Source organism: Cryptomeria japonica, chromosome 6, assembly GCF_030272615.1.
Source record: "Cryptomeria japonica chromosome 6, Sugi_1.0, whole genome shotgun sequence".
Classification (NCBI taxonomy): domain Eukaryota; kingdom Viridiplantae; phylum Streptophyta; class Pinopsida; order Cupressales; family Cupressaceae; genus Cryptomeria; species Cryptomeria japonica.
The window spans coordinates 212,851,643-212,878,570 of record NC_081410.1 but is presented as its reverse complement, the minus strand read 5'-3'; the positions used below and the strand labels follow the sequence as shown (position 1 = coordinate 212,878,570).

The following is a 26,928-nucleotide window of genomic DNA, read 5'->3' as shown; positions in this document are numbered from 1 at the left end:
TTGGATTGCTACTTTCCTCTTTTTGTTTCAAATAGGCAAGTAATTAAATTGCCCATGATAGATCATTGAAATTCTATCTTAATGCAGATGGAAAATGCTCTCAATATTATTGACGACATGTCATTGGCCGGGATATCTCCAAATGAGCGAACATACACCACTATAATGCAAGGTTATGCATCTGTTGGTGAGATTGGTAGAGCTTTTGAGTATTTTACAAAGATGAAGAGTGAGGGTTTGGAGCTTGATGAAATATCATATGGAACCTTGCTTAAGGCATGCTGCAAGGCAGGAAGGATGCAGAGTGCTCTAGCGGTCACAAAGGAAATGAACGTGGTTGGGATCAAGAAAAATGCCTATATTTACAACATTCTGATTGATGGGTACGTCTTTATCTTATTTTCCTGTAGTCTTTATTATTCTGAATTAAAGTTGATTTTGTTAGGCTACTAGAAAGACCATGACATTCAGTTGACATTGTTCTAGATGGTACTTTGTAAACTTCTGAGATTATGATTAGATTTTGTTAGATATGATAATTGTAAGGAAGTTATTTTTATGCCAGCGGCAATTCATCCTTTTGAAGTTGTTTCTCCAGGTGATGGAGCATTTGGACAGTGGCAGCATAGGAAATTAACAGATGTTGATAGTATTTTCTTTTATTTACTGGGTGGCTTGAATTTCATTGATAGCTTTCTCCTGATATTGGTTGGACATATTTGGTTTAGGGAAAGTCTCATTTATTCTCTTGCAAGTTCTGTTCATGCGATTTTATATCAGTTATTTCCATGCTTTTTCTGTAGCAAGGAGATACCTAACGATCTTTTTGGGCCATTTGTAGTACCTTAGGAATGGGAAGCATCTATGGAGGGCCTTGTTTTCCAGGAGTTCTTCAAATTCCAAGTACATGATCCTGGAAGAGATGATGACATGCTCCTGCAAAATACTCAGCTGTTGTTGGGGCATGGTATGCCAGATTGTCAAACTTTCTTCAACACTTTCCAGATTCTTTTTGAAAGTATTAGAAGTCTGATCTAGTTTCGCCTCAATGGTCTCCAACTTAGACATAATCTGAAAAATGTCTTTCATTACCTATGCACATAGATCATGAAGCTGATCAACCCAGGAATCCAATGCTTGTACCTTCTGAGCAGCCCTTTCGACTCTACGAATTGATTCTTGGGACCCAGAAGAACCTATGGAGTTACTCCCTTCAACAGCAGGTTTTGTAATTTTATGAACGGCTGCCATAAGTTGTCAGTTTTCCTCTTCTAGCTTGTTTTTCTTTGCTAGAAGCTCATCACACCTTTGCACCAATGAGGCAAAAGAAAACTGAGCATCATGTTTAATGACCTCATGCGTCTGTTTTCCCAACTCTATCCTTGTAACCTTATAATCGGCAGCTAACATTTCTTCAAGTGGCTTATCTGCAATAGGTTCCACAATTTCAGCTACCTTCATCTTGTTGCTGTCAACAGTTACTCTGGAGATAGTCTTGGCCTTCTTAGCAACTTTGGATCTGGACTATTTTAGTTGCTGGTAATCAAAGGCATCAGGTGAGATTTCTTGCTTCTTCCTTTTTGGGGTAAAAGAACTAAGCCATGGAGGCAAAGTCATCAACTCCCCTCCAGTAGCAGCCGTAGGCAAAGGAGAAGCAGTTTTTGTTTGAATCATTGTGGTCATCCTGGGAGGAATATCTGTTTGAAGAGCGACCACGGTTTGCTCAGTTACCAATGGGCATGAAGATTGCCTCATGAATTCTTCAAAACCAGAAGTGGAAGTATCAATTTCGAATAACTGGATGCAAGTAGGATTATCCTCCGGAACTTCCAACACACTCTCTTGTTGATGATCAGGAGATGGCTCGTATGCTGAAATGGGAATTGCATTTTGAGGAGACTCATGCACAAGCAAATCAGGAGGAGAAAGAGGCGTCTCAATGGAAACTGGAGGAATGATCTCATGAGGCGAGTTTGAAACTGGAGACTTGGGAGCATCATCAGATTGCTGCCCCTCTTCTGGATTATCTAGATTGATCACCTGAACATGGAATCGTGATTTTTCCTTCCCACGAACTGTCGTCTCCTTAGGAGGAAGCACTACTGCACGACTGACTCGCAACTTGATCCTTGTGGCCGAAGATGATGCACCCTCCTTGTTGTCAACCTGAATCTCAGACTTACGTCCAAGAGGCCCCGTAGAATCATCTTCTTTACCAACCTTGATTTTTATAAGTCTAACAGCTTTACTTTTCAGTCATGCATTGGTGCTGGCCAAGATAGGCTGAAATCTGTCAAGGATGGATATGCACTCTTTGTGCGACCATTGGATCAAAGGAAGTGGAGCTTCCTCAACCCTCCGTGAAATGTATTCAGGATCAAGTATGTGCCCATCATCAATCATCCCTTGTGGGATATCCACCAAGTTCAAATCAACAATTTGCTCAACAGTGAGCCTGCAGTAATCCATTTTCAGAACTTCGGCTTCCGTGCGGAGATCTACCCAGATGTCTTCAATGCGATGTACATGCACAAAGGAGTTCTTGATCTTCTCCTTCATACCCCTATAATCAAAATCAGCTCTAGGTTTAAACCTTTTGAGTTTGATTTCTTGCAATTCAGTCTCCATGGCCTTAGCCTTCACAAATGTGACAAGGGAATATCGGCCAATTTTCAATGGCTTTGTGGTAGAGATCCCAATTCCAACCTTGTGCTTAGCAGACTGAAAAGTATGGACAGCCATGATCTGTCTTCCCAACTCCATAAGAATGATCTTATCAGTTGGGTATCTGGGAAGCATATATAGCTAACCACCATAGCATCTGATCCTCATATAGGTGAAGGTGGGAAACTGCAGAAACAAACATCCATACTCGCGCACCTTGTCCCATGCCTCATCTGATACTCTCTTGTTCCTGAGATTTTTGTCAAATTGACACATGAAATATCCGAAGAATGCATCTTGGACTCTTCTGAAATGCATTTTGCTGGGTCTCAATGCAACTGGTCATAATACTCCCAAACTGGTGTAAGTGAGTGATCACCCTTGGTAGAAAGACCTGGAAAGTGTCTAAGTGATGCTGCCAAATATACCAAATATGAATTCATGAAGAAGGTCATGGTGGTAGGAACTGCTGCAAGTTGTTCGCACAAGGCATTGCTGATGGCTTCTCCCCATGAAATGTGATGAGACTGCCGTATGAACATGATGAACTGATACATCCATGGCTCAAAGACATTGGAATACTCAAGGCCCATCATCCTGCTGAGAAGGGTTATGGTGTCTCCAATCTCCCATTTGAAATCTCAATGGTACAACTTTGCCCACCTTGAGAAGAAGGCTCGTGGCTCTTGGATCCACCTATTGATGTGTTGCTTGCAATCTTTTTCCCTCTTCACATAATACTCTGCTGCACTTTCTTTGGAGATTTCCATATAAATAGGTGCAGGAGGTATTTTGAAGACCTTCTCGATCGTATCTGCATCAAGACGGTTTATCGCCTCACCATCATCATTTTTTATGACTCGTCTCTTTGTCAAAATGATGGGCGTAGGCAAGAACAAACTCAGGTTCTAGGGCAGCCACCGGGAAAGATGATGCATGGTGGATATGGCTGTGCTACAGCCGCTGCAATTTATTATCCTGTGGATCTTCTACCCTCTTGACGAATTCTGACATATCAACATGCCCTATTTCTGTGTCTCTGATGCGATCCTAAGGAGAAGAAACCTGGGAAGGTGCTACCTCATTCTGATATTTGTCATATTTATATTTCATCTTCTTTGGAGCTGGGGATGCCGACAAATCTGACATTGATTGTGAACCTCGAATATTGTGATGAAGACTTAAAAGAGTTAAGGCAACATCATTGTCAGCTGCAAATATCATTCTTCCTTCTCCAAATGGGAAAACTTTGATTCTTGAACTTTACGATTTTGTGAGAGGAAGAGGGGAAATATGTAGAAATGGGAAAATCTTGACTTTGACCAATTTCGGATCTTGGGGAAATTTTCGCAAGTATACAAGTCGGAAAGAACATACATGCAATCGGGGTTTTAAAACCCGAATGCAAGTACACTTGTAAAATTGCAAATAGAGAAACGGATGGAAAATGAGATTTTGACTTGTGGAAAATGACGGAAATGGGAAGTACGGATATGGGAAACGTGAATGGATAGAAATGGGAAAATCCGGGAATGTCATTTTCATGAAAATGGGACGAACTCTTCAACATGTAATCTCCGGTTTTTAAAACCCAAATTTGAAATGGAGGGGTATTTCACACTTTTCAACTTGGAATTTTAACCGAAAATGGTTAAATTCCTTAACCGTAGGGGAAGAACAAGAATTTCCAGCGAACTTGTAATCGGGATTAAAAATCCCAAATACAAGTAAAGAGGGAATTTTGGGAAGAACAATGCAATTCAAAAATCGCATACCGAGGGGAAGATTTCTCTCACAAAAACCGATTTTTGGGGGAAGAACAACATATCTCCAAAAATGAAATTTAGAAAGAAAACTAAGAAAACAAGAAAATAGTAAAATGAAAAAAAGAAAGGAAAGAGAACATACCTTTCTTCAAACTGAAAATGCTTCTCCAAAAATGTAACAAACTTGGAATGGAGAAGAATATCCAATAAATAGAGACAAATCAAGATGCCAAACCCTAGCCACGTTTTGCAAAAAACGCCTTATATGAAAAAATGTGGCAGCAAATGAGTGTTAAATGGCATGGAAAAAGGTTGAATCCTCCTTAACCCTCAACGCCTTGGCATTCCTAGTCAAAATGATTCATCTCCTTGAAGATTCGTGGCATCCCAAAGGGTTAAAAACGTGGTTTTTGGAAAAATGTGGTGCTGTTATATAGCTAAAAACCAGCAAAAACAATCTCCATGTGGTGTGAAAAGTGTCCAAGAATGCATGGAAATAGGATAGAAACCAAAATGCCTTCCTGCAACAAATCTTCCACAAAATTTGCCTTCAAAAGTTCAACAAAAACTATTTCCTTGCATGTCATGTCCCCTGTTTAGCTCTGTCTAGTAGAGACATGTGAGTTAGCCTATTATGGAGTCTTGTAGGTTGGCAATGGTGGATAGAGACTCAGTCAGGATATTTAGTGTTTGGATTTGGTGTTTCTGGCAGTAGTAGACCAGTTTGGAGCAGCACCTTGATTTTAGGAGGCAGTTCCTACATTTTAGGAGGTTGTGACAACGTCCATGGTTGGGGTTCCATGAGACCATTCCTTGGTTTTAGTTTCAGGAGATTTGGGTGTGTTTCCTAGTTTCTATGAGCATCCCTAGATTTTAGGGATGAGACTGCCAGTTGATCCATGATTTCTGACATTAGTCACAGACAGGTGATAGGTTCCGTTTCAGACTTTTGGAGTCATTTGAGCCTTCTGCAGCTATTTGGGTTATATTTTTAATATATTTAAATATTTCCTAAGTTAGCATTTAATTAATTAAATAAGGCTCTGTTTATAGCCATTTTGGAGTAATAAGGGGTTTTTGGCTTCATCTGGATGCATATGCCCATGTTTTATAGCTCGTTGGAAAGGTCTTGAACTTTTCTAAATGTTTCCCATTTGTCAGGGACCCTTTTGATGAACGAAATTCTTTTCAATTAAAAAAGTGGCGTTTTCTCTATACTTGGCGACTAAAAATGAGAAATAAGACTTTATAAGCCTAAGCGCACTTTTCATACACTTTTAGGGTTCGAGCTAGAGGGAAGGAGTTATAAGGAGATGGTAACCTAATTATCAAGTATCTTTTACACATTTCATCTTTGATTTGGAGAATTTGCTCTGGAGAGCGATTCAACATCTGGGACGAAAACCCCAGGGTCTTGCTTGTCTGGGACGTAGCTCCTAGCATAGTGGTTATTTGGTTCTTGCATTCGGTTTTCAATGCCTTAGAGTTGGTATGACATCTTTTCGAGAGGATTCAGTGAACAGAGTTAGGGTTCAGTGTGGAGATTGGGGTTTCCAGCTTGGCATCACCTAACAACCGTACGGCTGTAGTTTGCAGCCATTTCTCTTCCCACGTGGAGCTATGTAAGAGCTTTGGATGTTTGCCGCAGCTTCCTTCTTGGTTTCAGTATTCACTCTTCATTCAGGTTGGACTCATTGCTTATTGTAATCTTCCGGGAATTGTTTGGAATCACTATCTGGACAATTATTTGATTTAAATAAATCAGAAATCTGCTTGGTATGATTCTGATTTGGCTGTGTATGAACATTTATTTCCAGTACTCTTTTCATGTACTTGTTCTTCAATTATTACTTGTTGAAAAACTATCAAAAACACAAAAATAAACAAACCTTCTGCAACTTCTGTCTATTCTCTAAAACCATCAAAGGAAACATAGGAAAATATAGTTTATTAATTTAAAAACTACAGCAGATCAGCAAGGGGATCCATCAGGGATCTTTCATTGCAAATTGGGTTTTTGGGACAAAAAGACAAGTTCGAAATGCATAAGTATGTGAAAATCGGGTTTTTTAGAACATAGGACAAGTTCTAATTTTCACTTACAAGGCCAAATTCGGGTTTTTTGGGACATATGACAAGTTTAAAATTGCACTTTTTCACTTACTAGGCAAAATCAGGTTTATTAGACCAAATTGCAAGTTTAAAATTGTCAAAAACGAACTTTATGCATAAAATCGGGTTTTTGGGAGAGAAATGCAAGTTTTACTTGTAAAAGGGAAATAAAATCCCCACAACAAGTTATACTTGCTTGCACATATGTAATGGGGATTTAAAATCCCTATTACATGTAAAAACCATTAAAGTAGGGGTTTTTAGACCAAACTGCAAGTTTACTTGTAATTTAGCCAAAAAATTCCTATTTTAACTAAACAAGACCAAAAACAATAAAAAAGATAAAAACAATAAAAGCGTAATTTAAAACAAGTTACAAGTATTCATCCTTGAATAAAAGTGCACATGTAATAAGCCAAAAATTCCCCTACAAAGACCAAAACAATGAATATCATTAAAACTTGTAGTTTGAAGAAAATTCTCCACCTGCAGTCGAGGTTTTAAAACCCAAAATTGAAGGAAAGACATAGCAAACGAACCCAGAATTTGACGAAATTCGAAACGTAGTTCGAAGATGGACTGAGGATTAAGCCAGTCCAAGCACTAGTTGAAATTCTGCCTCGGGAAGCGTGCCATAGAGTAATTTTTTTTTTCATTTTTTCACAAAAATTTCATGTAGTGGTCCTTCATTTTTGGAAACAAAAATGAGGACAACAATCCTGAATATATTTCATGAAGGGTTGAGGAAGCTACACTTCCTTTAATCCAATGGTCACATAAGGAGTGCATATCCATTCTTCAGAGATTTCAGTCTATCTTGACTGAAAAGTAATGCTGTTAGACTCATAAAAATCAAGATTGGAAAAGAAGATTATTCTACGGGGCCTCTTGGACGTAAGTGTGAGATTCAGGTTGACAACAAGGAAGGCGCATCATCTTCGAGCACAAGGATCAAATTGGGAGTTAGTCGGGCAGTAGTGCTTCCTCCTGAGGAGGCGATAGTCCGTGGAAAGGAAAAGTCACGATTTCATGTTTAGGTGATCGATTTTGACAATCCAGAAGAAGGGCAGCAATCTGATGATGCTTCCAAGTCTCCAGCATCCGGCAGCAATCTGTTGATTCATTTGATACAGCATCTTATAGGGATTATAGTATGTTGCTCCGAATATTTAGATTATATGGCACTTATATCAGAGGAGAGCAGCAGGAGCAGTTTATGTCCTACAGGTGGTTTGTGTGGGATCATGGTATAGACATGTGTAGTACCTTTCTTTTGTGGATCCTACATGGGTTGCTTCACTTCAGATGTATAGATGTAGTCGTGGGTGTATAGTGGTTGTTGACACTTGGACGGTATGTTCGGAATATCACGAGGATGGAGCTGGAGTTTACCCACTATCCATCTCAGTTTATCGAGCAGAGTGGGACGACAATTGATCCATAGGTTGATTGTCATCAAATAGCTGACGTGGATGAGTTATTTGATGTTACTCCTAGTGAGTACTTTGAGCCAGTTGATGTGGCAGTTTCACCTGATTCTCTAGACAGGGTGATTGTTTCAATGCTGGTTGGTGATTACATATTTTTAGATGCTAGCCTGGACAGTGATGATTTTAGTCAGTATTATATATTGTCTAGTGAGTTGGCATTAGATCTTCCGGCACATTAGCAACAATGTGTGGCAGTTGTGTGTCACTTGTGTCAGATGGGGTCAGATCACAGAGGGTCTTCCATGGATTGGCATTCATTGGATATTATGACGGATGTTATGCATGTTGGTGATCACAGACACACTAGTGGTCTTGGCATTTATGGATATTTGATCTATGGAGATGATATAGTTTTCCATTGCTCACTTGAGGTATTCAGCGGGAGCTGTGCTTCGCTCTGGGACCCAGGCAGTGTTGATTTGACAGCACAGGTGCTTTAGCGTTTTGAGGAGCCATTCCAGACTGGGGTATTGCATGTTGTTTATATCAGAGATGAGCAGTAGTTACATGCAATGATTTGTTTACGTCTTATTTGGGATGGTGGAGGATTGGTGTTTCAGTTGCTTGTGGGCAAGCAACTCCGAGAGGGGAGGCTTGTCATGCCCCCTTTCTAGAGTGGACATCAGAGACGGAGGAGTTGGCCTATCATTGGAGTCTCGTAGGCTAGCAGAGGTTGATGGGGACTCATTCAGTGCATATAGTGATTGGATTTTGGCTTTACAGGCAGTTTGGAGCGAGTTTGGAACAGTTCCTAGATTTTAGTGGGTATCCCTAAATTTTAGGAGGTCGTGACAGTTGCCAGTCATGAGGTTATTCATGACCTTTTAGATGGTTTCAGTTTCAAGAGATTTTGGTGTGTTTCCTAGTTTCTAGGAGCATCCCTAGAATTTAGGAATGAGACTGCCAGTTGATCCATGATTTCCGACTTCAGTCACAGACAGGTGGCAGGTTTCGTTTCAGGCTTTTGGAGTCATTTGAGCCTTCTACAGCTATTTGGGATATATTTTTAATATATTTAAATATTTCCTAAGTTAGCGTTTAATTATTTAAATAAGGCTATGTTTATAGCCATTTTGGAGTAATAAGGGTTTTTTGGCCTCATCTGGATGTGTATCCCTTGGTGTAATAGCTCGTTGGAAAGGTCTTGGACTTTTCTAAATATTTCTCTCTTGACTCAGATCCTTTCGGTGAACGGATTTCTTTATATTTGAAAAAAAGGTCATTTTCTATGCACTTGGCAACTTAAAATGAGAAATATAACATTTTAACCCTAAACGCCCCATTGAGTCACTTTTAGGGTTCGAGCTAAGTGGGAAGGTGTTATAAGGAAGTTGAGACCTAATTCTTTTTATCTTTTACACATTTTACATCTTGGATTTGAGATTTGGCTCTGGAAGAGCTTTTCAACATCTGGGACGCCAACCCCAATGCCTTGCCTGTTTGGGACGTAGCCCCCAATACAATGGTTTGGATTTGTTTGCAGCTATTAGCATCTTGGAGATTGTACGACATTCTTTTTGGAGGTTGAGCGATTCTGACAGAGTCCAGCATGGGGTTTGGGGTTTCTAACCAGTTGGGTGTACTTGGCAGCCACTTTCGTTCCCACGTGCAACACTTGGAGGGCTGGAATATTGCCGCAACTTCATTCCCGGTTATGTTATTCTTTCAGCATCCAGGTTGGGATTATTCCTGATTGTAATCTTCCTGAAATTATTGGAAATCTTCATCTGGTCAAATATTTGATTTTATATTTAGAAATTTGCCTTGAATTGAATTTGTTTAGGCTGTATGTGAACTTCATTTTCAGTACTTTATTCATGTACTTGTACTTCATTACTTGTTGAAAAATCATCAAAATACAAAAAGAATCCAACCCTTTTGCAACTTCTGTCTATTTCTGAAAGAAAATATTAATAAGCAGGAAAAATCAGTTTAAAATCATAAAAATTACAGCAGATTAGTAAAAGAGATCCATCAGGGATCTTTCAAGCGGTGTGATGAACTTCTAGCAAAGAAAGATAAGCTAGAAAAGGAAAACTGACAACTTATGGCAGCTGTTCTTAAAATCACAAAACCTGCTGCTGAAGGGAGTAACTCCATAGGTTCTTCCGGTTCCTAAGAATCAATTCGTGGAGTGGAAAGGGTTGCTCAGAAGGTACAAGCATTGGATTCCTGGGTTGATCAGCTTCATGATCTATGTGCACAAGTGATTAAAGACATTTTCAGACAATGTCTAAGTTGGAAACCGTTGAAGAGAAACTGGATCAAACTTCCGATACTTTCAAAAGGAATCTGGAAAGTGTTGAAGATAGTTTGACAATCTGGCGTACCATGCCCCAACAACAGTTGAGTGCTCTACAGGAGCATGCCATGATCTCTTCCAGGGTCATGTACTTGGAATTTGAAGAGCTTCTGGAAAATAAGGCCCTTGTTCTTAAATCCCTCATTGAGGAGATTGGTGATACAATGAGATTACGGGGTGAAGTTTTCCGAGATATTGTCTCTCATTGTGAAAAGGCCTCTTGCAACATATTAAGTCAGGATGGAGAGTTGATTCCAGAAGAAGAAGTTCTTGCTGATTTACAAATGAGGATACATAATGAATGGATGAGGGAACAATTCTCGACCGCTTCAATTCAAATGTTGATGAAGCACCAAATCTCTTTGCATGAAATCCAGTCCATCTTGGATAAAAACAACTTTGCGCTCCTCCGATGTCATGATACTATTGTGAAGACCATGGTTGTCGCCAAGAACGCCCATGAACCGGATCCTGATGAACTACAAATGATCATCCAAAAGTTTGAAGGATTCGTGTCTTCACGTGCTGCAACTTAAGTGTTTTTCAGCAGTTGTATTTTTCCATATTTGTAATCTTTAGTTGTAGTTTTTTCTTTTGACAAGTTACATGTAAAATCTTATTTTTTTGTAAAATGCAAGTTAACTCATTACTTGCACTCTTGTAATTACATGTAAGGCAACTACAAGTTGTGCTCAATTAGGACTGTAGTTGGAATAAGTCTTAGTTAGTTATTGAATAAGTCTTGGTGGTTGAGAGAATCTCTCAAGTTAGTTAGGATCCTCCCACCTTTTTCTCAAGGCTCCTCTTATATATATACTTGAGGGGTCTATTGTAATTTTTATCTTTTGTAAAGCAAGCAAAAAATTCTGCCAAATTTACAGCAAAGAAGTCTTTGAGCTTTCTTGTGTGAATTCAAGAATCGAAAGGAATAGAAGGAAATTGCTCAAGCTTTGAGTCTTTGTGCTACATTCTTGAGTTTGTGTTCTATATTACCTTTCTTGCAAGTGTTTCTTAAAGAGCTTAATTACATTTGATTTGCAGTCTTTGTGGTTCAAGTAATTGAGGTTAATATAGATTAAAATAAATATTTTGTTGAGAGAAGCTGCAAGTCTTTGTGCTTTCACTTTTCCTTAGAGAATTTAGGAATAGATTTTGTGAGAAATAGCTCTAAGTCTTTGAGCTTATACTACTTCCCATTGTTTTAAGTAGAAAAGAATAAGATATTCCAGTCTTTGAGTTGTTATAATTTGTTCTTGATAGCATTAGTATAGAAAAGGGTAGATAGGACTTTACATAATCAAGTCTTTGAGCTTGATATTGCTGTCCCGTCCCGAAGGAAGTGACGGAAGTCTTTGCGCTTTTAGGAAACTTCATTTTTTTTCTCTCATTTCATTTTGAAAATGGTTACTGTTGTTTATATCAAATTGCTATCCTTTTTTGTGAAGAGAAAAAGATATTGTCTTTCTTGAAAGAAGAAGAAAGATTGCTGTCCTGTCCTATTTTATTTTCAAAGTTGTAGTTAGATAGGGGAGCCTTCCCTTAATTAGGAGAGTTTTACTCACACGCTGTGGTTGAAACCACAATCTTGTATATTTTCCCAAGTGTACAAAATTTTCAATCAACAGTATCTTTCTTGTTTTGTGCCTTATGAACTTGGATTCAAATTGATGCTTGCTTGATGAGGACAAAGGTGTTGGCAAACTTGTTGGAAGTGAGCTTCTCCTGTTTGACATCTTAGGTCCAACAAAAGTGAAGTGGTTTCTTGAGCTTGAGAGATGCATATGGTTTTAGTTCAGTTCTTGAATGCAAATGTTGCCTCAACTTTGTGCAACTATCTGCATGGTTTTTCAGTGTTGTATAAGTTGTGAATGGGCAAATCTTTTTTGTAATTGTGTGTTTTGCTGCCCTTGATTGGAAGCATAGTTCCATGAGAGTATTGGAATGAAGGGTGTGAGACGATGGTGTAAATATAATATAGTACCTGAAGAATTAGTTATGAAAAAATATATAAGAAATAACAATTGGTAAATATAATGCACTAAACAATGAAAACATTAAATGGAGCATTTGAATGAAGGGTTGTGAGATGGTGGTGCAAGCAAATATAATATAGTACTTAAAAGATTAGTTATAAAAATGTAGAAGAAATACCAATTAGTAGACACAATGCATTGAACGATGAAAATGTCAAATATGAATATGTTATTATATTAAAAATGTCAATATGATGACTATATTCAAAATTGAAATAAATTGGCTTGTGCCTCTAATCATCATCCCCAAAGGTTGTGACAAACCACTTATCATTGGAATTGCTTGAATATCTAGCTCAAGTTCCTCCAAATAGATTGGAAAACAATGTTGGCTTTACTAGTGTTACAAGAATTAGACTTTGGTTTAGACTCGACAAGGTGATTTTTGACCCAAATTTGGACTTTGTGCTCAAACTTGGCGAAGATTGAACAAATTGAAAAAAACCATTAAATAAGGATCTTTTTAAGGATTTAAAATTTTATCATGCACCCTTAAATAAATAAAGACACTAATGAATAAACTAATCAACTAGAAGCTACTCTGATCACATACACAAGTGTACATTAATTGCATGAGTATAAAAACAAATTTTAGTTGAAGAAAACAACACATTTTAGATATATAAATATTGTTAAGTGCTATAAAAAACTCATGGATTATGAAATCCATGGCATTAAAACAAATATCAAAACTAAAAGTATATGCTATAAATAGTTGTACGACAACTCCATTGTGGTTGTCTAGGATAGTGTTGTGACGTATTCACACATCGCCCCATTGCAAATGGGGACCCCTACTTTTTTCTTTCTATGGTTAGTTTAGTTTGCTTGGTTGCCTGTTCTTGGCTATTAGTCTTTGCATTGAAGGGTCGCCAGGGGATTCATTAGGATAGCAGGCTCTGCTTGAGTTGAGGTGGGTCAGTAGGTGGTCCAGGTCAGGGTCTCTTTGAAAGCCTTCTCTAGGTCAGGCCTTTGCTCTTGTTTCTAGGTTGTCTTTGAGTTAAGGGAGTGATTGAAGGTTTGTGAGTGAGTATCATCAAGGATTTTCCCTCTGAGGGTTGGAGATTGGTCCAGTTGATGAATGATGAAGTTCTAGGCATTGATTGATGTAAAATTGACCTATTTTGCCCTTGGAAATGCCTAACGACCAAGCCTAGACTTTGAAATTTGGAAAAAGGACAAGAATTTGAGCATTAATGCAAATTTTGCTCCTGACCCTTCCAAAGGGTCCAGAGCGAAATCTTCCTTAGCTCCCTTTTGACTCCTGTTCTAGACAAAACTTTCAGCTTAGACATGGATTTGGTGGAAATAAACTTGAGTTCACCTTTGGAGACGCCTTGGATTAGCTTAGACATGGAAATTTGGGGAAAAGGTCAAGATTTAAGCCTAAAAGACAAATTTCGCTCCTGACCCTTTCGAAGGGTCCAAAGCGAAATTTTTGGATAGATCCTGTCCTTCTAGAGGTACCTAAGCGAAATTGTTAAAATGCACTTTTCATCCAACTTTTGAGCTAGGCACTTTCTTAAGGTGGTTTGTTAGTGTGTCTTGAGGTAAGAGCAATGTGATTGAGGGAGAAGTTTGAATGTTTGAGTGATATGACCCTTCCAAAGGGTCCAGAGTGAATTTCCTAATATCTCCCTTCCTGGTCCTAATTTGCATCAAAAAACCTTGTCCTTATGATGTATGAATAGAGAATTGATGTGTGAAACAGAGTGAAGTGAGGAAAAGCGAGGAATTTGTGCAAAAAGCAAAATTTTGCTCCTGACTCTTCCAAAGGGTCCAAAGCGAAATTTTTTCAAGCTCCTGACCCTTCCAAAGGGTCCAGAGCAAAGTTCCCCAAAAGACTTATTTCTTCACTAAGGACAATGAATGGTGGTCATGCATGGCAGAGAAAAGGATCAAAGATCAAGTCTAAAGCAAAGATGAGTGAAAAAGGATGAGAATTGAGCCTAATTGAGCAATTTTGCCCTTGACCCTTCCAAAGGGTCTAGAGCGAATTTCTCCATAAAGCATTATACATTTCTCAAATCTACAAACTAACTCATTCCCAAGCATTTTTTGAAGGCAAAAGACTTGTTGTTGATAATTAAAGGATGAGAAATGGAGTTTTGTGAAGGAAAATCAAGCAAAATGTAAATTTCGCTCCTGACCTTTCCAAAGGATCCAGAGCAAAATTCATTATAGGGCCTGTCCTTGGAGAGGATCCAGAGCGAAATTCATTATAGGGCCTATCCCTGGAGAGGATCTAGAGCGAATTTCATTATAGGGCCTGTCCTTGGAGAGGATCCAGAGCGAAATTCCTAGGAGGTCTAATGTTTTGCCTAGGTCCTTGAGCAAAACCTATTCCTAAGCAATTTTGAAGGCAAGTGACTTGATCTTGGTAAGGTAATGTTGAAAATGAGGTCTAATTGAGCAACTTTGTCAATTTTCGCTCCTGACCCTTCCAGAGGGTCCAGGGCGAATCTTATTATAGGTCCTGTCCCTGGAGAGGATCCATAGCGAATTTCACTATAGGGCCTGTCCCTGGAGAGGATCTTGAGTGAATTTCATTCTAATGCCTTCTTGTTTACGATTTAAGGTAAGAAATGCTATGTTAGAATGCATATGTCATGTATTCTTAATCATCTTTTGTTTGTTTTGCAGATCAACATGATCGGGCTAGAAGGAAGAACAGACAACGGCGACCTATTCAAGTTCCATCATCATTAAAGACACCTCAAATGCATGGTGGAGGACTCAAGGTGCTTCTAAAGTGTTGGAAGACTTCAAGTGTTCAAGGAGTTGCAAGCTATCCTCAAGATCTTCATTCTACCACATGGAGAAACCACAAGATATCAGAAGAAAGATCTTATAAAACTTTAAAGCGATATGATCTACCAGAGGAGGAGTGACTTGATCGGGAAGGAGGCTTCATCAAACACATGGGAGTCAAGGAGGTACATCATTCATCGAGTACATCAAGGACGAAGGAGGATCAACCAAAATCAGTGCAAAGGTACATTGAAGAAGCAGATAATTTCAGAAGAGTTAATCAATGTTAGCTTCTCATCATCATCACATTGAATATCAAAAACATACAACGTTCCTTGATTAACCAAGCACAAACGCAAGACAAGGTGGCATCCCAATCACTGTTCCTCCAGTCAGATAGCTCCACCTCAGCATGTCCAGATTCAATGTACCTGACTCACCAGTGATAACACAAGCTTCGAGGCACCTACCCCTGACATCTATTGGTCCATTCTCATGAAATGTAATTTTATCACTGGCTAAAGGAGTTTGTTATAACAAACCCTAATTAGGGTTTCTATCTTGTAATCCTAGCCATTGATTGTAAATCAATCAGAGGCATTGAAATGTAAGGAGCTCTCTATATAAAGCTCTAGCTCTTCATTTGTAAAGGTTAATAGTTAGTTCATAGAGGTTAGATTAGCTAATGATTAATAGCAAATAGAATAGCAATTAGAGTAGATTAGGAGAAGGCAAGAAATTATTGCCTAAATTGTAAATGAACTCCATTTTCATTGAAGTTAAGGTGAGATGTGTTCTTTCTTGCAATATGCATGGTTTCTTGTTAAATCTTCATTTTAGATGATAGATAATTAGATTGAATAAGGAAGTTACTGAATGCACTCGCGTGGAATCCACCTAGTCCAAACCACTAGCCTCTTGTTGAATGTAAGTGCGCCCTACGTGGTCAACTGGCATAAAATGAGTTTAATCTCGAGTTGTTACATGTCTATTGTTCATGCATTAACTTGAATGGTGTTCGTGTTTGATGGTGTACGATTTGAATATATTCGAAGTATCGCTTAGAAGATCGCACTGAGTTGGTGTTGGATTGTTCAACCTGATGGTGAGACCCAGCCTAGTAGGACTCCATCTAGTCATTCATCCATCTTCTTGCATTCTTGGCCTTAGATTAGATTCTCCAAACCCTGTATCTTTTGATATTTCTTTATCTTCTAGCCAGTAGATAGGATTCAAGTTCCAACAAATCAGACGCTCAGGCAATCAAATGCAAGTCCCCTTGTGATTCTAGCATAATCACATCAGACCAAATTGAGCTTATCCACACATAGAGACCCTACATACCAGAACCTTGGAGTTATTTCGATTGATCCTTCGACAAATATTGAGCATACAAATAACTTTGTTCAAGAGAGGATAAGATACCTTGGTATTTTATTCCTTGTTCGCATATACATAAAAAACACATCAATAGATAGCTCCTTGTTGATGATGCAACTATGATATCTACCTATGTATCAACAACACTGACATCCAAGGGGTCTACTTGTGCTCTATCTTCTTGTAGAATGGCTACAACTTTTGCCTCTAGATTTGCATGATCAACCCATGCAAGGTCCTCCTTGCTAAAGGCAAGATCCTCAAACTCGGTGATCAATTTGACTTTGGTTCAACCTCCTTTAGAGTGATGGGAGGTAAGTTCAATGCCCAATTTTTTATTCTATTTTAGTGGAGGTGAAGGTTAGAATGAATAGAAACAAGATCATTCAATTTTTGCATTGACAAACTGTTACACTTTTTGGAGTGTATTTTCTGAAAAATACTCCAATTGCGCTTTCATATTGAAGTGTTGTATGGCTGGCACAAGACATGAATTGCAATTCTTTGCAGATTTGGCACCTTAGCACCAAATCTTTCCCACTATGCATCTAAAATGAGAAAAGCAAACCTAATCACATTGTTCATTTTTGAATTTCAATATTGGCGTAAAAAGGGAAAAGCTTTTATTTTTAAACTTAAATTATAGCCTTAGTAGACTTTTACCTGGTTGCAATATCATTTGAGTTACCTTGCATATGTCTTGTGGAAAGAGGCCCCCTTGTCCAAGTTTGTAGATCCCAATCTTAGAGATTATTGTAGCAACAAGTTGAAGATTAGGTACCATACACTCTGAGTGTGTAAATTTAGAAGCTCCTTATTTGCCTTCCTAGTAGAATTGGAATGTTGGATTCAAGACATATGAAGTTGCATGTAAGGGCTTGTGAAGTTGAAAGTGTCGTCAACAATAAATGATGTCCTTTATGGGATGATATTTATTTCCAAACCTAGAATAAATGGATCTAATTGCTTCCTTGGGCCTATCTACGCCGTCATATAAATAGCCTATTGTAGGATTCTCTCCATCAACAATTTGAAGGAGAACAACTAAAGGCCCTATGAACTGCAATTATTCTATTTCCACCATGTTTTTGGGATAGCATGACACAAGGCAACGTGTTTTAAGGGACAACAAAGGACAGTAGGGGATGACAAGGAGTAAAACTATTAAAAAAATATAGGGAAATTTCAAAAATTCATATGATAACATTGATAAGGCATTCATCATATACATTAGAGCTGAATTGAGAATTTTCATGAGAGTCAAAAAAATCAATGAAATATAATTGCTTTCACCAAAGAAGACTATTTCAACCAATGCTTGCCAATGTGCTTTTGACTTTTGAGAAGATTTCTTGTGAATTTTCTTACATTCTTCCAAGTCAATCTTTCGAGTCTCCTCATGAAATGGTAAAGTGAAGTTACTTTCAGGCTTGCAAAGTAATTGATCACTCATTCGTATCTACTTCTACCATCATAGTGCTTGACACATGCAAGATGGAAAAAAAGGTTGCTTCATGAGGCTGCTATTCTATAACATTTTTGCTATGTTACTCATGTTTTTGTCTTCTCTTCCAATTCCAATTTATGCACTTTGATATGTTCTAGATTGGTTTTTGCTTTTGGCCACCGTACGATGGGACCAAGGTGACACCACCGTGCGGTGGACGGGGACCGGGGACACCACCGTGCGGTGGAGCCACCAACGGTGACACCACTGTGCGGTGGAACCACCGACGCTGACACCACCGTGCTGTGGCAACACCGTGCGGTGGAATCACCGACGGTGACACCACCGTGCGGCAGTCACACCGTGCGGTGGGAGCCACCGAAGGTTGTTGCTGAGACATGAACCCACCACCGCACACCGCACAGCCCGACCACCGCACAATACCGAACACCGCTGCACAGCAAGGGATAAAGGAGGAGGAAGACGCACCGCACGACTCTATCAACACGCACAGCAAGGGTTATGCACACCAACGCGCAGCAGCCGCAAAAGGAAAAAGAAAAAAAAAAGAGCCACACAGCCACGTAAGGGCAAAATGACCGCCACAGGTAGACCAAGCAGCCGCACGATTGGAGGTGCCAGTGCTGTTGTTGACCGTACAAAGAGGTTGTATGCCCGAGGTGCCATCGGGGACATTACAGTGCCAAAAAAAAAAAAAAACGACGACGACCAGATTTAAAATGATTCACTGGAGTTTGAAGCCAGGACACTGGAAATTCGGAGTGGAAAAGAAGGGTTTTGACATCATAAAATATCACAGAAATGATGCGCGCCATGGACTTTCGTGGGGTTTTGAAGGTTGTAAATTGGTGTTGGCGGCGGGGGCGCTGCCCCTTGACCCCGCCCTGTACTGCGATGCCCCAGGACCCCGTGAGGGGCACTGCCCCTCGACCCCGCTGGGGGCGTTGCCCCCAGACCCCCAGTTTATGTTGAGCTACAGAAGACCACGGGAAGTGTTGTGGTTGTCCGTATTGTGAGAAAAAAGCTTGCAGCTAAGCATTGGCGGGGAAGCCATAAGTCGTAGAGGGAGACGGATTTGGAGGTTGGGAACAAATAGAGTTTGAGGGAAGGCATTGCAGGTCCGCGCAGTTGTATGACACCAGGGAGTTATTCAGTTCAGTTTTTAGCCTTTGGGGAGTGTGATGGAGGATTTAAGGTGTCTCCTAGCATTTGTGCCAGCGGATTGTGGCCACCTCCAGGCATGACTGGTACGCTTTGAGGAACTCGGAGTATGTCTCGGCTGGACGTGAGGTTGCCTTGGTGGATGCACAGAGGGCTCGGGAGGAGCTGACCACCAGGTTGGAGGCAATAGTCGGGTGAGACTTAGTTCAGCGTACCCAGGAGTTGGATGCCAGGAGAGCAGCACGGGTGGCTATCGAGGACAAATTGGCTAGGGAGACAGTATCATTTGAGTAGCAGTTGGTGGAAGCTGAGACTGAAAAACATGTTTTGTAGACAAGTTTGGGTTAGGCACAGGAGGACTGTGATGGCAAAGGAAGCAATATTGGTGAAATCCGCACTTGAGCATCGGATGGTAGTAGACAAGGGTTTTCAGGCGAGGACGCAGCAAGTGTATAAGATCCGGGCCTGAATGGCGTCAGTAGTTCCTGTCGTTCATCTCTATTTTGATTAAGTCGTCGGAGTCGACTTCTTTTCTTGGGGGGGATGATGTTGACGGGAATAATCATTATGTTATGTTGTTATATTATGTTTATGTTGTCGTCAGTAATAATGAGTTACGGCGGTCAGTTAGTTAGCCGACGGGTAGGTAGTTGGAGTCGCAACGGTTGTGTCGTACCCCTTCGGGTATTATATATTGTGTACCTTTTCTTCGAAGGGGGATCATGATAGTCGTGTCAAATGTAATGTTATAAGCACTTGATGTACATGGACTGTTGAATAATATAGAGACTGGTTATTTAATATATTTCCATTATGTTTTGTGCATTTACTTTCTACATTTAACCGTTTACCCGAGAGGGTAAACAGTTACCAAGACTGTTGGAACTTGAAAATGAAATTACATATTTGAAACCTTGTGGTATATGAAGAGTTGTTTTGTATTGAAGTGATCAAATTGTTGAGCAAACCCTTCTATGAATGTCACAAAATCGATGCGAGGAATGCTGTTGTCCATAGTTTATTTCCTTAACAAAGACAAAAAAATACCTCGTCAAATTAATTGATATGATTGTTTTTATAACATTTGATATTTTGCCTTAGAGTGATTCAAAATTTGTTGATGAGCATTTTTATGTGGGGATGATCAGCCAGGCTTGGGTTGACATCCTCTACTATACTAATGAAGTCCTCATGTTTTTGGGATTGCTAGGGCAATTTTTTTTGATTGGGGATAGCAAGGGGTTGTTTCAAGTTGTCCTTAAGATGTCCTTGATATGGGGACTGTTGATGTGTTTTTTATGACATCATGCAACACAGAATAAAATACTAAGTATTCTATCCTCTCTTGAACAAAGAATTCTCGGATGCTAAACTATGTGATCAAACAAGACGACTCCAAGGTTCCGGTAGTCAAGTCTTGACTTTATACATGTATAGACTCGGTGTGTTGATGTGATTTTGCTAGAATCACAAGGGCAACTTACGTTGAACATGAATGTTGTGGGAACATGAAGACTTAACTTGGAAAACAAATAGCAAAAGGAATTAAGGGTTGAGAAACTAATCTAATTCCAAGATCAATGATAACAATGGATGATGTTTGATGGACACATTCCTTTGCTTTGCTTTGCCAGGCTAGGAACGGCTTCACAAAACTAGTGCAATCTTCTAAGGATGATAGAGGTTTTCATATCATGAACATCCATTCAAATACCCAAATATGGCACAACTTGAACAAATATCCACAATTGAACTTAACAGAATAACAAGGTTCAGGCTAACTTTGCATTATAGCTTACAATCAACAAACCACAGAAAGTATGAACCAAGGAATTATCAACAAACACACTTCTCCTTCATAATCAATGAACTTCAACTAAAAATTGGGAAGTAACATGAAACCATGCAATATTTAGACATTACACAAAAATCCACCATGCTTCAATGAAGATCATGTATTAAAATCAACATGTCTTGGCAACAATTCCTTCTATCCTCCTACTCTACTCGCTATCTAATTGCTATCTATGAACTATTATTTATTATTAACCTTTACAATGAGAAGATTGAGCCTTATATAGAGGACTCTTTACAATTCAATGGCTCAAATTGGTTCTCAAATAAATAAGCCAAAATCTTGTAATAAAACCCTAATTAGGGTTTGTTACAACAAACTTCCTTTTGGCCAATGAAATAATTACATTATAATGGATGCATGTCCAACATTGAATATGCACCAATGAGCGATGAGGTTAGGTATGTTGGGCAAACTTTAATGCAGTGTCATGTGTCACTTGATCTTTCTTTGAAGGAGTCATGTATGATGTATTTTGACATATTGATGTGGTACAATTTGGTTGGTTGGATGATGAATAGGATGCCACCTTCGCTTGTTCCCAATTCTTTCACTTCAAAATGTATAGCTTGATGTAGTTCTTGATTTTGCTATCATCCTGATGTCACAAATTTGCCCTTTCCTTGATGTACTTGAATAGTAGAACATGCTGCATATGTGTATCTTGACATCTTCATTGATTTTCTTGTTCTCTTAATTGCGATTGACTCCTCATGTTCATGATGGATTCTATTTGGAAGTACTTGAACTTGTCATCTCTTGTATTGCAATGTTGAAAATGTGGGCTTAGGTGTCGCTTTCCTCCTAGTCTTTAAGTGTTGATGTTGCCTTGGAATGAACCCTTGATATCATAACTTGAATTGGCACAAAGTCTCAACACAACTTGCTTCTTTTATTGAAAGCAATTTGATTTACATCTAAGCTCAAAGTCTTAGAGTGCACATACAAACTGGCAGAATTTTGTTGCATTGTCAAAAGATAAAAATTACAAAGGGCATCCTCGTCTATATATAGGAGAGGGTTTGAGAGAAAAATGTGGAAGAATTCTAACTGATTGAGACTTATTCCACAACTAACTAACTAACTATGACTTATTCAACATTGCAAGTCCTATTGCATTTCGACTTGCAATGTGATTACATGTAATTACAATTTACAAGAGTGCAAGTAATGTGATTACTTGCAATTACAATTTTCGACATTACATGTAATTTGTCAAAACAAAATTACAAATGCATAATTGAAACTAAGTGTCCAAAGACACGATTCTATTACATCATCCTCTGTTTGATCTTCATGCTATTATAAGACATTGTGATTGAAGAACTCGGGTTTGGGAATGGCATCTTAACACAGAACAAGAACTTGCACCCTTGATAGTCTTTGTGTCCTTGGCCAACAAACTTCAACCTTATCACATGCTTGGGGTAGTACCATTTCTTCAGGAGGGAAATTCTTCTCTTTGTCGTGTTCTTTCTCCATGCTTGATTCACTTTGTCACTGGATGACTTCATGAGGATTATCGACCCTTGGGCTGCCCCATGAATTACTGTTGTATCTCTTCTTTTGTTTACTGATGAAGAACCCATAACACGTTATTCAAGATGAAATTGTTATAAAACAATGCCCATGCCTTGATTTGTTGGTCTGATAAATCATGTGTGCAAACAAGACTGACTAGGGAAGGGATAAATTGATGCAAAAATGGGCTCACAAGTGAATTTTGGGTTTTGAGGACTGCATTACATGTGTGGAAAAACAAGAGTGTTGACTTGCAATTGTGGAGAACGAACATGCAACTTCATATGTGTAATGGGAAATACAAGTTTGCACTTGTAATTGGATCCTAGAGACTCGTTCTTAAGTGTTTTTTGAGTGCATTTTGGACCAATTTCGGGTTTTGGAAGGTGGAGTGCGAGTGCAATATAGGGAAAAAAATTTACACTTCCACTTGGAATCGGGTCTTGAAGACCCGATTGCAAGTAAGCATTTTGATTGGGTATAAGCTTGCAAACTTGTGGGGAAGCCTTCGTAATCTGTCTTTAAAACATAGGAGTTTTGTGGAGGAGAGTGATGTTTGAATGTTGAGAACCACTTGCAATCGGGTCTCAAAGACTCGACTGCAAGTGATATAATACGCCAACATATAATAGCAAAAGGGCTTGCAATCGGGTCTTTAGGACCCCATTGCAAGTGATATTTTACTATTTGCAAAGGGAAAGTTAAAACTTGCAACTATGCTATGAAAACCCGGAAAGCTTCCTCAAGGCAAAATGGGGGAAATAGATAACCATGACACTTGTAATCGGGTCTTGGGGACCTAATTGCAAGTGAAAAGATTTGCTTAGGGGAAAATAAGCTTGTAATTGGGGTTTTGTGAGCCAACTACAAGTGAAAGGAGTAAACTTGCAGTGAAAAGGAAATTCATTGCTTGAGAACAAAACGCCTTTAGGAAGACAAATCAGGGCTCAAGAAGCCCGACACAAGTGCATATGCATCACTTTACTGTTGGCATTATGTTGTCATTGATGTAAACCGGTATAGGATAACTACCGGTATAAGAGATGTATGTGTAACACTGTCATGGATGAGATATCATTGATATCACCTTGTGTTGTAGGTTACCGGTACAGTGTATCATTCGTGAGGAGAGTATGTCAACTGGTAAGTGAAGTGTTGACAATGAGCAGGATGCTTGGATGTTGTTTGTGATGAATAGGCGGAATGTTACCTAAATCACATCAACACTAGAGGAGAAGGATGAACAGGTCATTGGTATGCTGTGTGGTTGCAGAATAGCAGGACTCCCACCAGATGAAGATGCAGTCACCATGTGAAGAGTTGACTAACAATGAATGTGCCCACACCGGATCACATGTGCCTGTTTGAAGATGTGCTGCACAAACAAGGAGGTCACATGAGTGCATTGCAGGAAGCAGATGACAAGGAGTGCATTGCAGGAAGCAGATGACAAGGTGCCACTCCACCAGTAAGTGGAGCTTATCTCCTATTATGCATAATGTGCATTATAGTTCTGTGAGATAAGGAAGAAGAGGTAAAGGCAAGTTTTTGAAGGCTCACACCGGATCTACCGTTGAATCAAAGGAATGCCTCAAGTGCATGAAATCAGGGCTATGCACTAAACCGACAAAGAAGGCATGTTGGGATGCTGGTGCAGATGAAGAGTGATGGGTTTGTCAACTTGACAAACCAGCTGAGATGATATTCAGTCTGATGATGAAGAAGGCAAAGTGGAGCAGCTGAAAATAGAGAATGAAACTGGCATGCAGATGCCTTAGATGGAAACCACTGAAGGTTGATGACATGATGTCATCAGGATGGCTACTGGTAAGCATGAGAATCGGTAAGGAAGCGAAGAGGCTAAGAGATGTGACTCTACCTAATGAGAATGAGCATGCTATGGATAGACATATTTGGTGATCGGTTAAGGAGTTCTACTGACAGTTCAACAAAGAGCAAACATGAAGGTTAACCAGTAAAGTGTGAGATACCGGCAAAAATAGAAGAACTGGTTGAGTGGTTGGTCGATGATCCTGTTCATACCGACACAAATGATCTAGCAGAGGTGGAGGTCGACGTGGATGCCACGTAGAGATGAAGTGGCAAGCTCGTAGAGGTCGGTGAAGTGTTGTGTAGGGATATGTGTTTTTATAGGTGTGCATTTAATATGGATCCTGTGATTTGTGGATCGGATCAGAGGAGTGTGGCTCGAGGAAGAATGAATGATAGATTAAAATCAGGGAGTTGTTGGCGCTTGGATCGAAGCAAGGAAATCGGATTAGATGAGGACCTCGAGAAGGAAACAGCAGAAATATTAATGGTGTTTTGACAGATGCAGGTCGAGATACAGGGCCGTGGTCGCCAAGTTTAGAAACCATGTATTGGAAGGCACGTTAATGGCGGTGATATGCAAACAACTGTTTGGGGGATCAGATCTGATTAAGATCTGATTGGATTTGGTTTGCCTCGAGGTTGATGAAGAAACCCTAACCGCCTGAGATTTGAATTGGCTTTTAGTGGGAAGACCGGGCTATAAATATGCAAGCCAAGGATATTGTTGAATGTTGCTGGCTGGGAGAGGATACAACTGTTGCGAAGTGATTGAGTGCTATAGGAGAGAGTGTTGCTACTGCAAAAGAGAGAAAATCAGTTAAGTGCTCATCGAGAGTAAGAGTGGGAGAGAGAATCGGGTTGAAGAGTTCAACCGGTAAGAGCGAGGCAACCGGTAGTCGACCATTAAGTCTGACAGAGAAGGAAATCGGTGGTGACAAAACCGGCATAAAAGAGCCATAGCAGATTGCAGAGAAGGGAAGCTGAGGACCAACTGGAATCAGATGATAGATATCAAGACCGGTGGTGGAGAGCAGCAAAGTAGTTGACAGAAGAGGCAACCGATAGAGAGAACCGGTAGAGTGTAAACCGGTAAAGCAGCAGGGGAGAGAGGTGAACCGGTGTAGCAAAGAAGGTGTCTCACCGACAAAGTAAGGTATATGAAATGGTCACAAGATTCACTTGTAACAGAATGATTACTTCTGTATTTGATGCTATCATTGTGATCATTGAGTTGTAGCTCGATGCAGGGGTTGTAGCTCCTTTGGGTTGGTGCCCATAAATTAGCAGGGGTTGTAGCTCCCTTGGGTTGTAGCCCATAAACAAGTTAGGGGTTGGTGCCGTAAACATTGTAACAGAGATTCATTGTGAGGCTGGATTGGAGTAGTAGACTCCAGCAACATTGCTCACCAAGGTTTTTCCCATCTTGGGTTTTCCTCATACATACTGGGTGTTATGTGATGTCCCCTTGTGTGAATGCTTTTGTGTTTAGTCTCCTTACTAACTGGTAATTCTGCATTCAGTTAAGATCTATTATTTGGTATACTCACATAAGGATAGTTAAAGGGAATAGTTTAAGAACCACCGATTCACCCCCCTCTCAGTGGTGCATTGTGTCTAACATTTACATCCTTGCTTAAGATACAACAAATACTTGCAATCGAACCCTAAACCCCTGACTGCAAGTGCATGGACTAAATAGAAAGAGAGGTTACTTGTACCCAAACTTTAAACCCACGATTACAAGTCTATTGTTATATTATAAGAACAATGAACTTGTAATGCCATAACATATACTTGTAATCGGGTCCTCAAGACCCGATTACAAGTGATTGAACTTTAACTTTAAAACAAAAAAGCGACTTGTAATCGGGTCTCTAGGACCCGATTACAAGTAAAACTCATTTACTTGCAACAGCATCTAAAGTTCCTATAACTTGCAATGACATTAGAAAGTTCCTACTTGCAGTGACTGACCTGAAACCCGAATTTGCTCAGAAATCTAGGAAAATGAAGGCCAAAACTAACCAAAACTTGGACAACAGTGGCAAACAAACCCACACATGATTCTGCATTAACAAATATGAGTTTTGCACCTCATAAAACATGCTTTAGAGACAAAAACGACACATTTTGACTAAAAATTCATAGGGGTTGTCAATTTTTTGAAAATTCAAAAATTGAGACAACATAGGAGAGGATCAAACACCTAGTGCTTGTTTCTTTCACTTTTCTACATTGTACCATCATTTTTCAAGGTTTTGACAGTATGCCATCAAGCATTTCGTGTCTGATAACATTGAACATCTACTGAGAATAATGATGCTTACATGTAGCTGACTGATATGGATATGTTTAATTGAGTTTTTGTTATGCAAAGTTCATCTTTGTCATGAATTGTGTAAGGCCATCCATATTTAATCTTTCAACAAAGAGATCAAAAAGTTAGAAATCTGAATATAAGTCTGTTCTATCGCTTGTGTGTAAATGAACTTACACTTAAATTTTTTTTAGTTGTAATGTATATTGAAGTTTTGTTTGTAATTTCTTTTCCTAAAAAGTTCCATTTGCTTCTGTTCCCTATAGAAGTACGCA

At 39.4% G+C, this 26,928-nt stretch overlaps 1 protein-coding gene across 1 annotated transcript in view; it reads left to right on the top strand.

Moving 5' to 3' along the window:
• LOC131037995 (pentatricopeptide repeat-containing protein At5g04810, chloroplastic) overlaps window positions 1-26,928 on the top strand; it is a 208,176-nt gene that overhangs the window by 165,260 nt on the left and 15,988 nt on the right. The window contains exon 8 of the mRNA XM_057970262.2: window positions 88-383. Coding sequence (XP_057826245.2) covers window positions 88-383 — 296 coding nt within the window. The remainder of the gene's footprint in view (window positions 1-87; window positions 384-26,928) is intronic.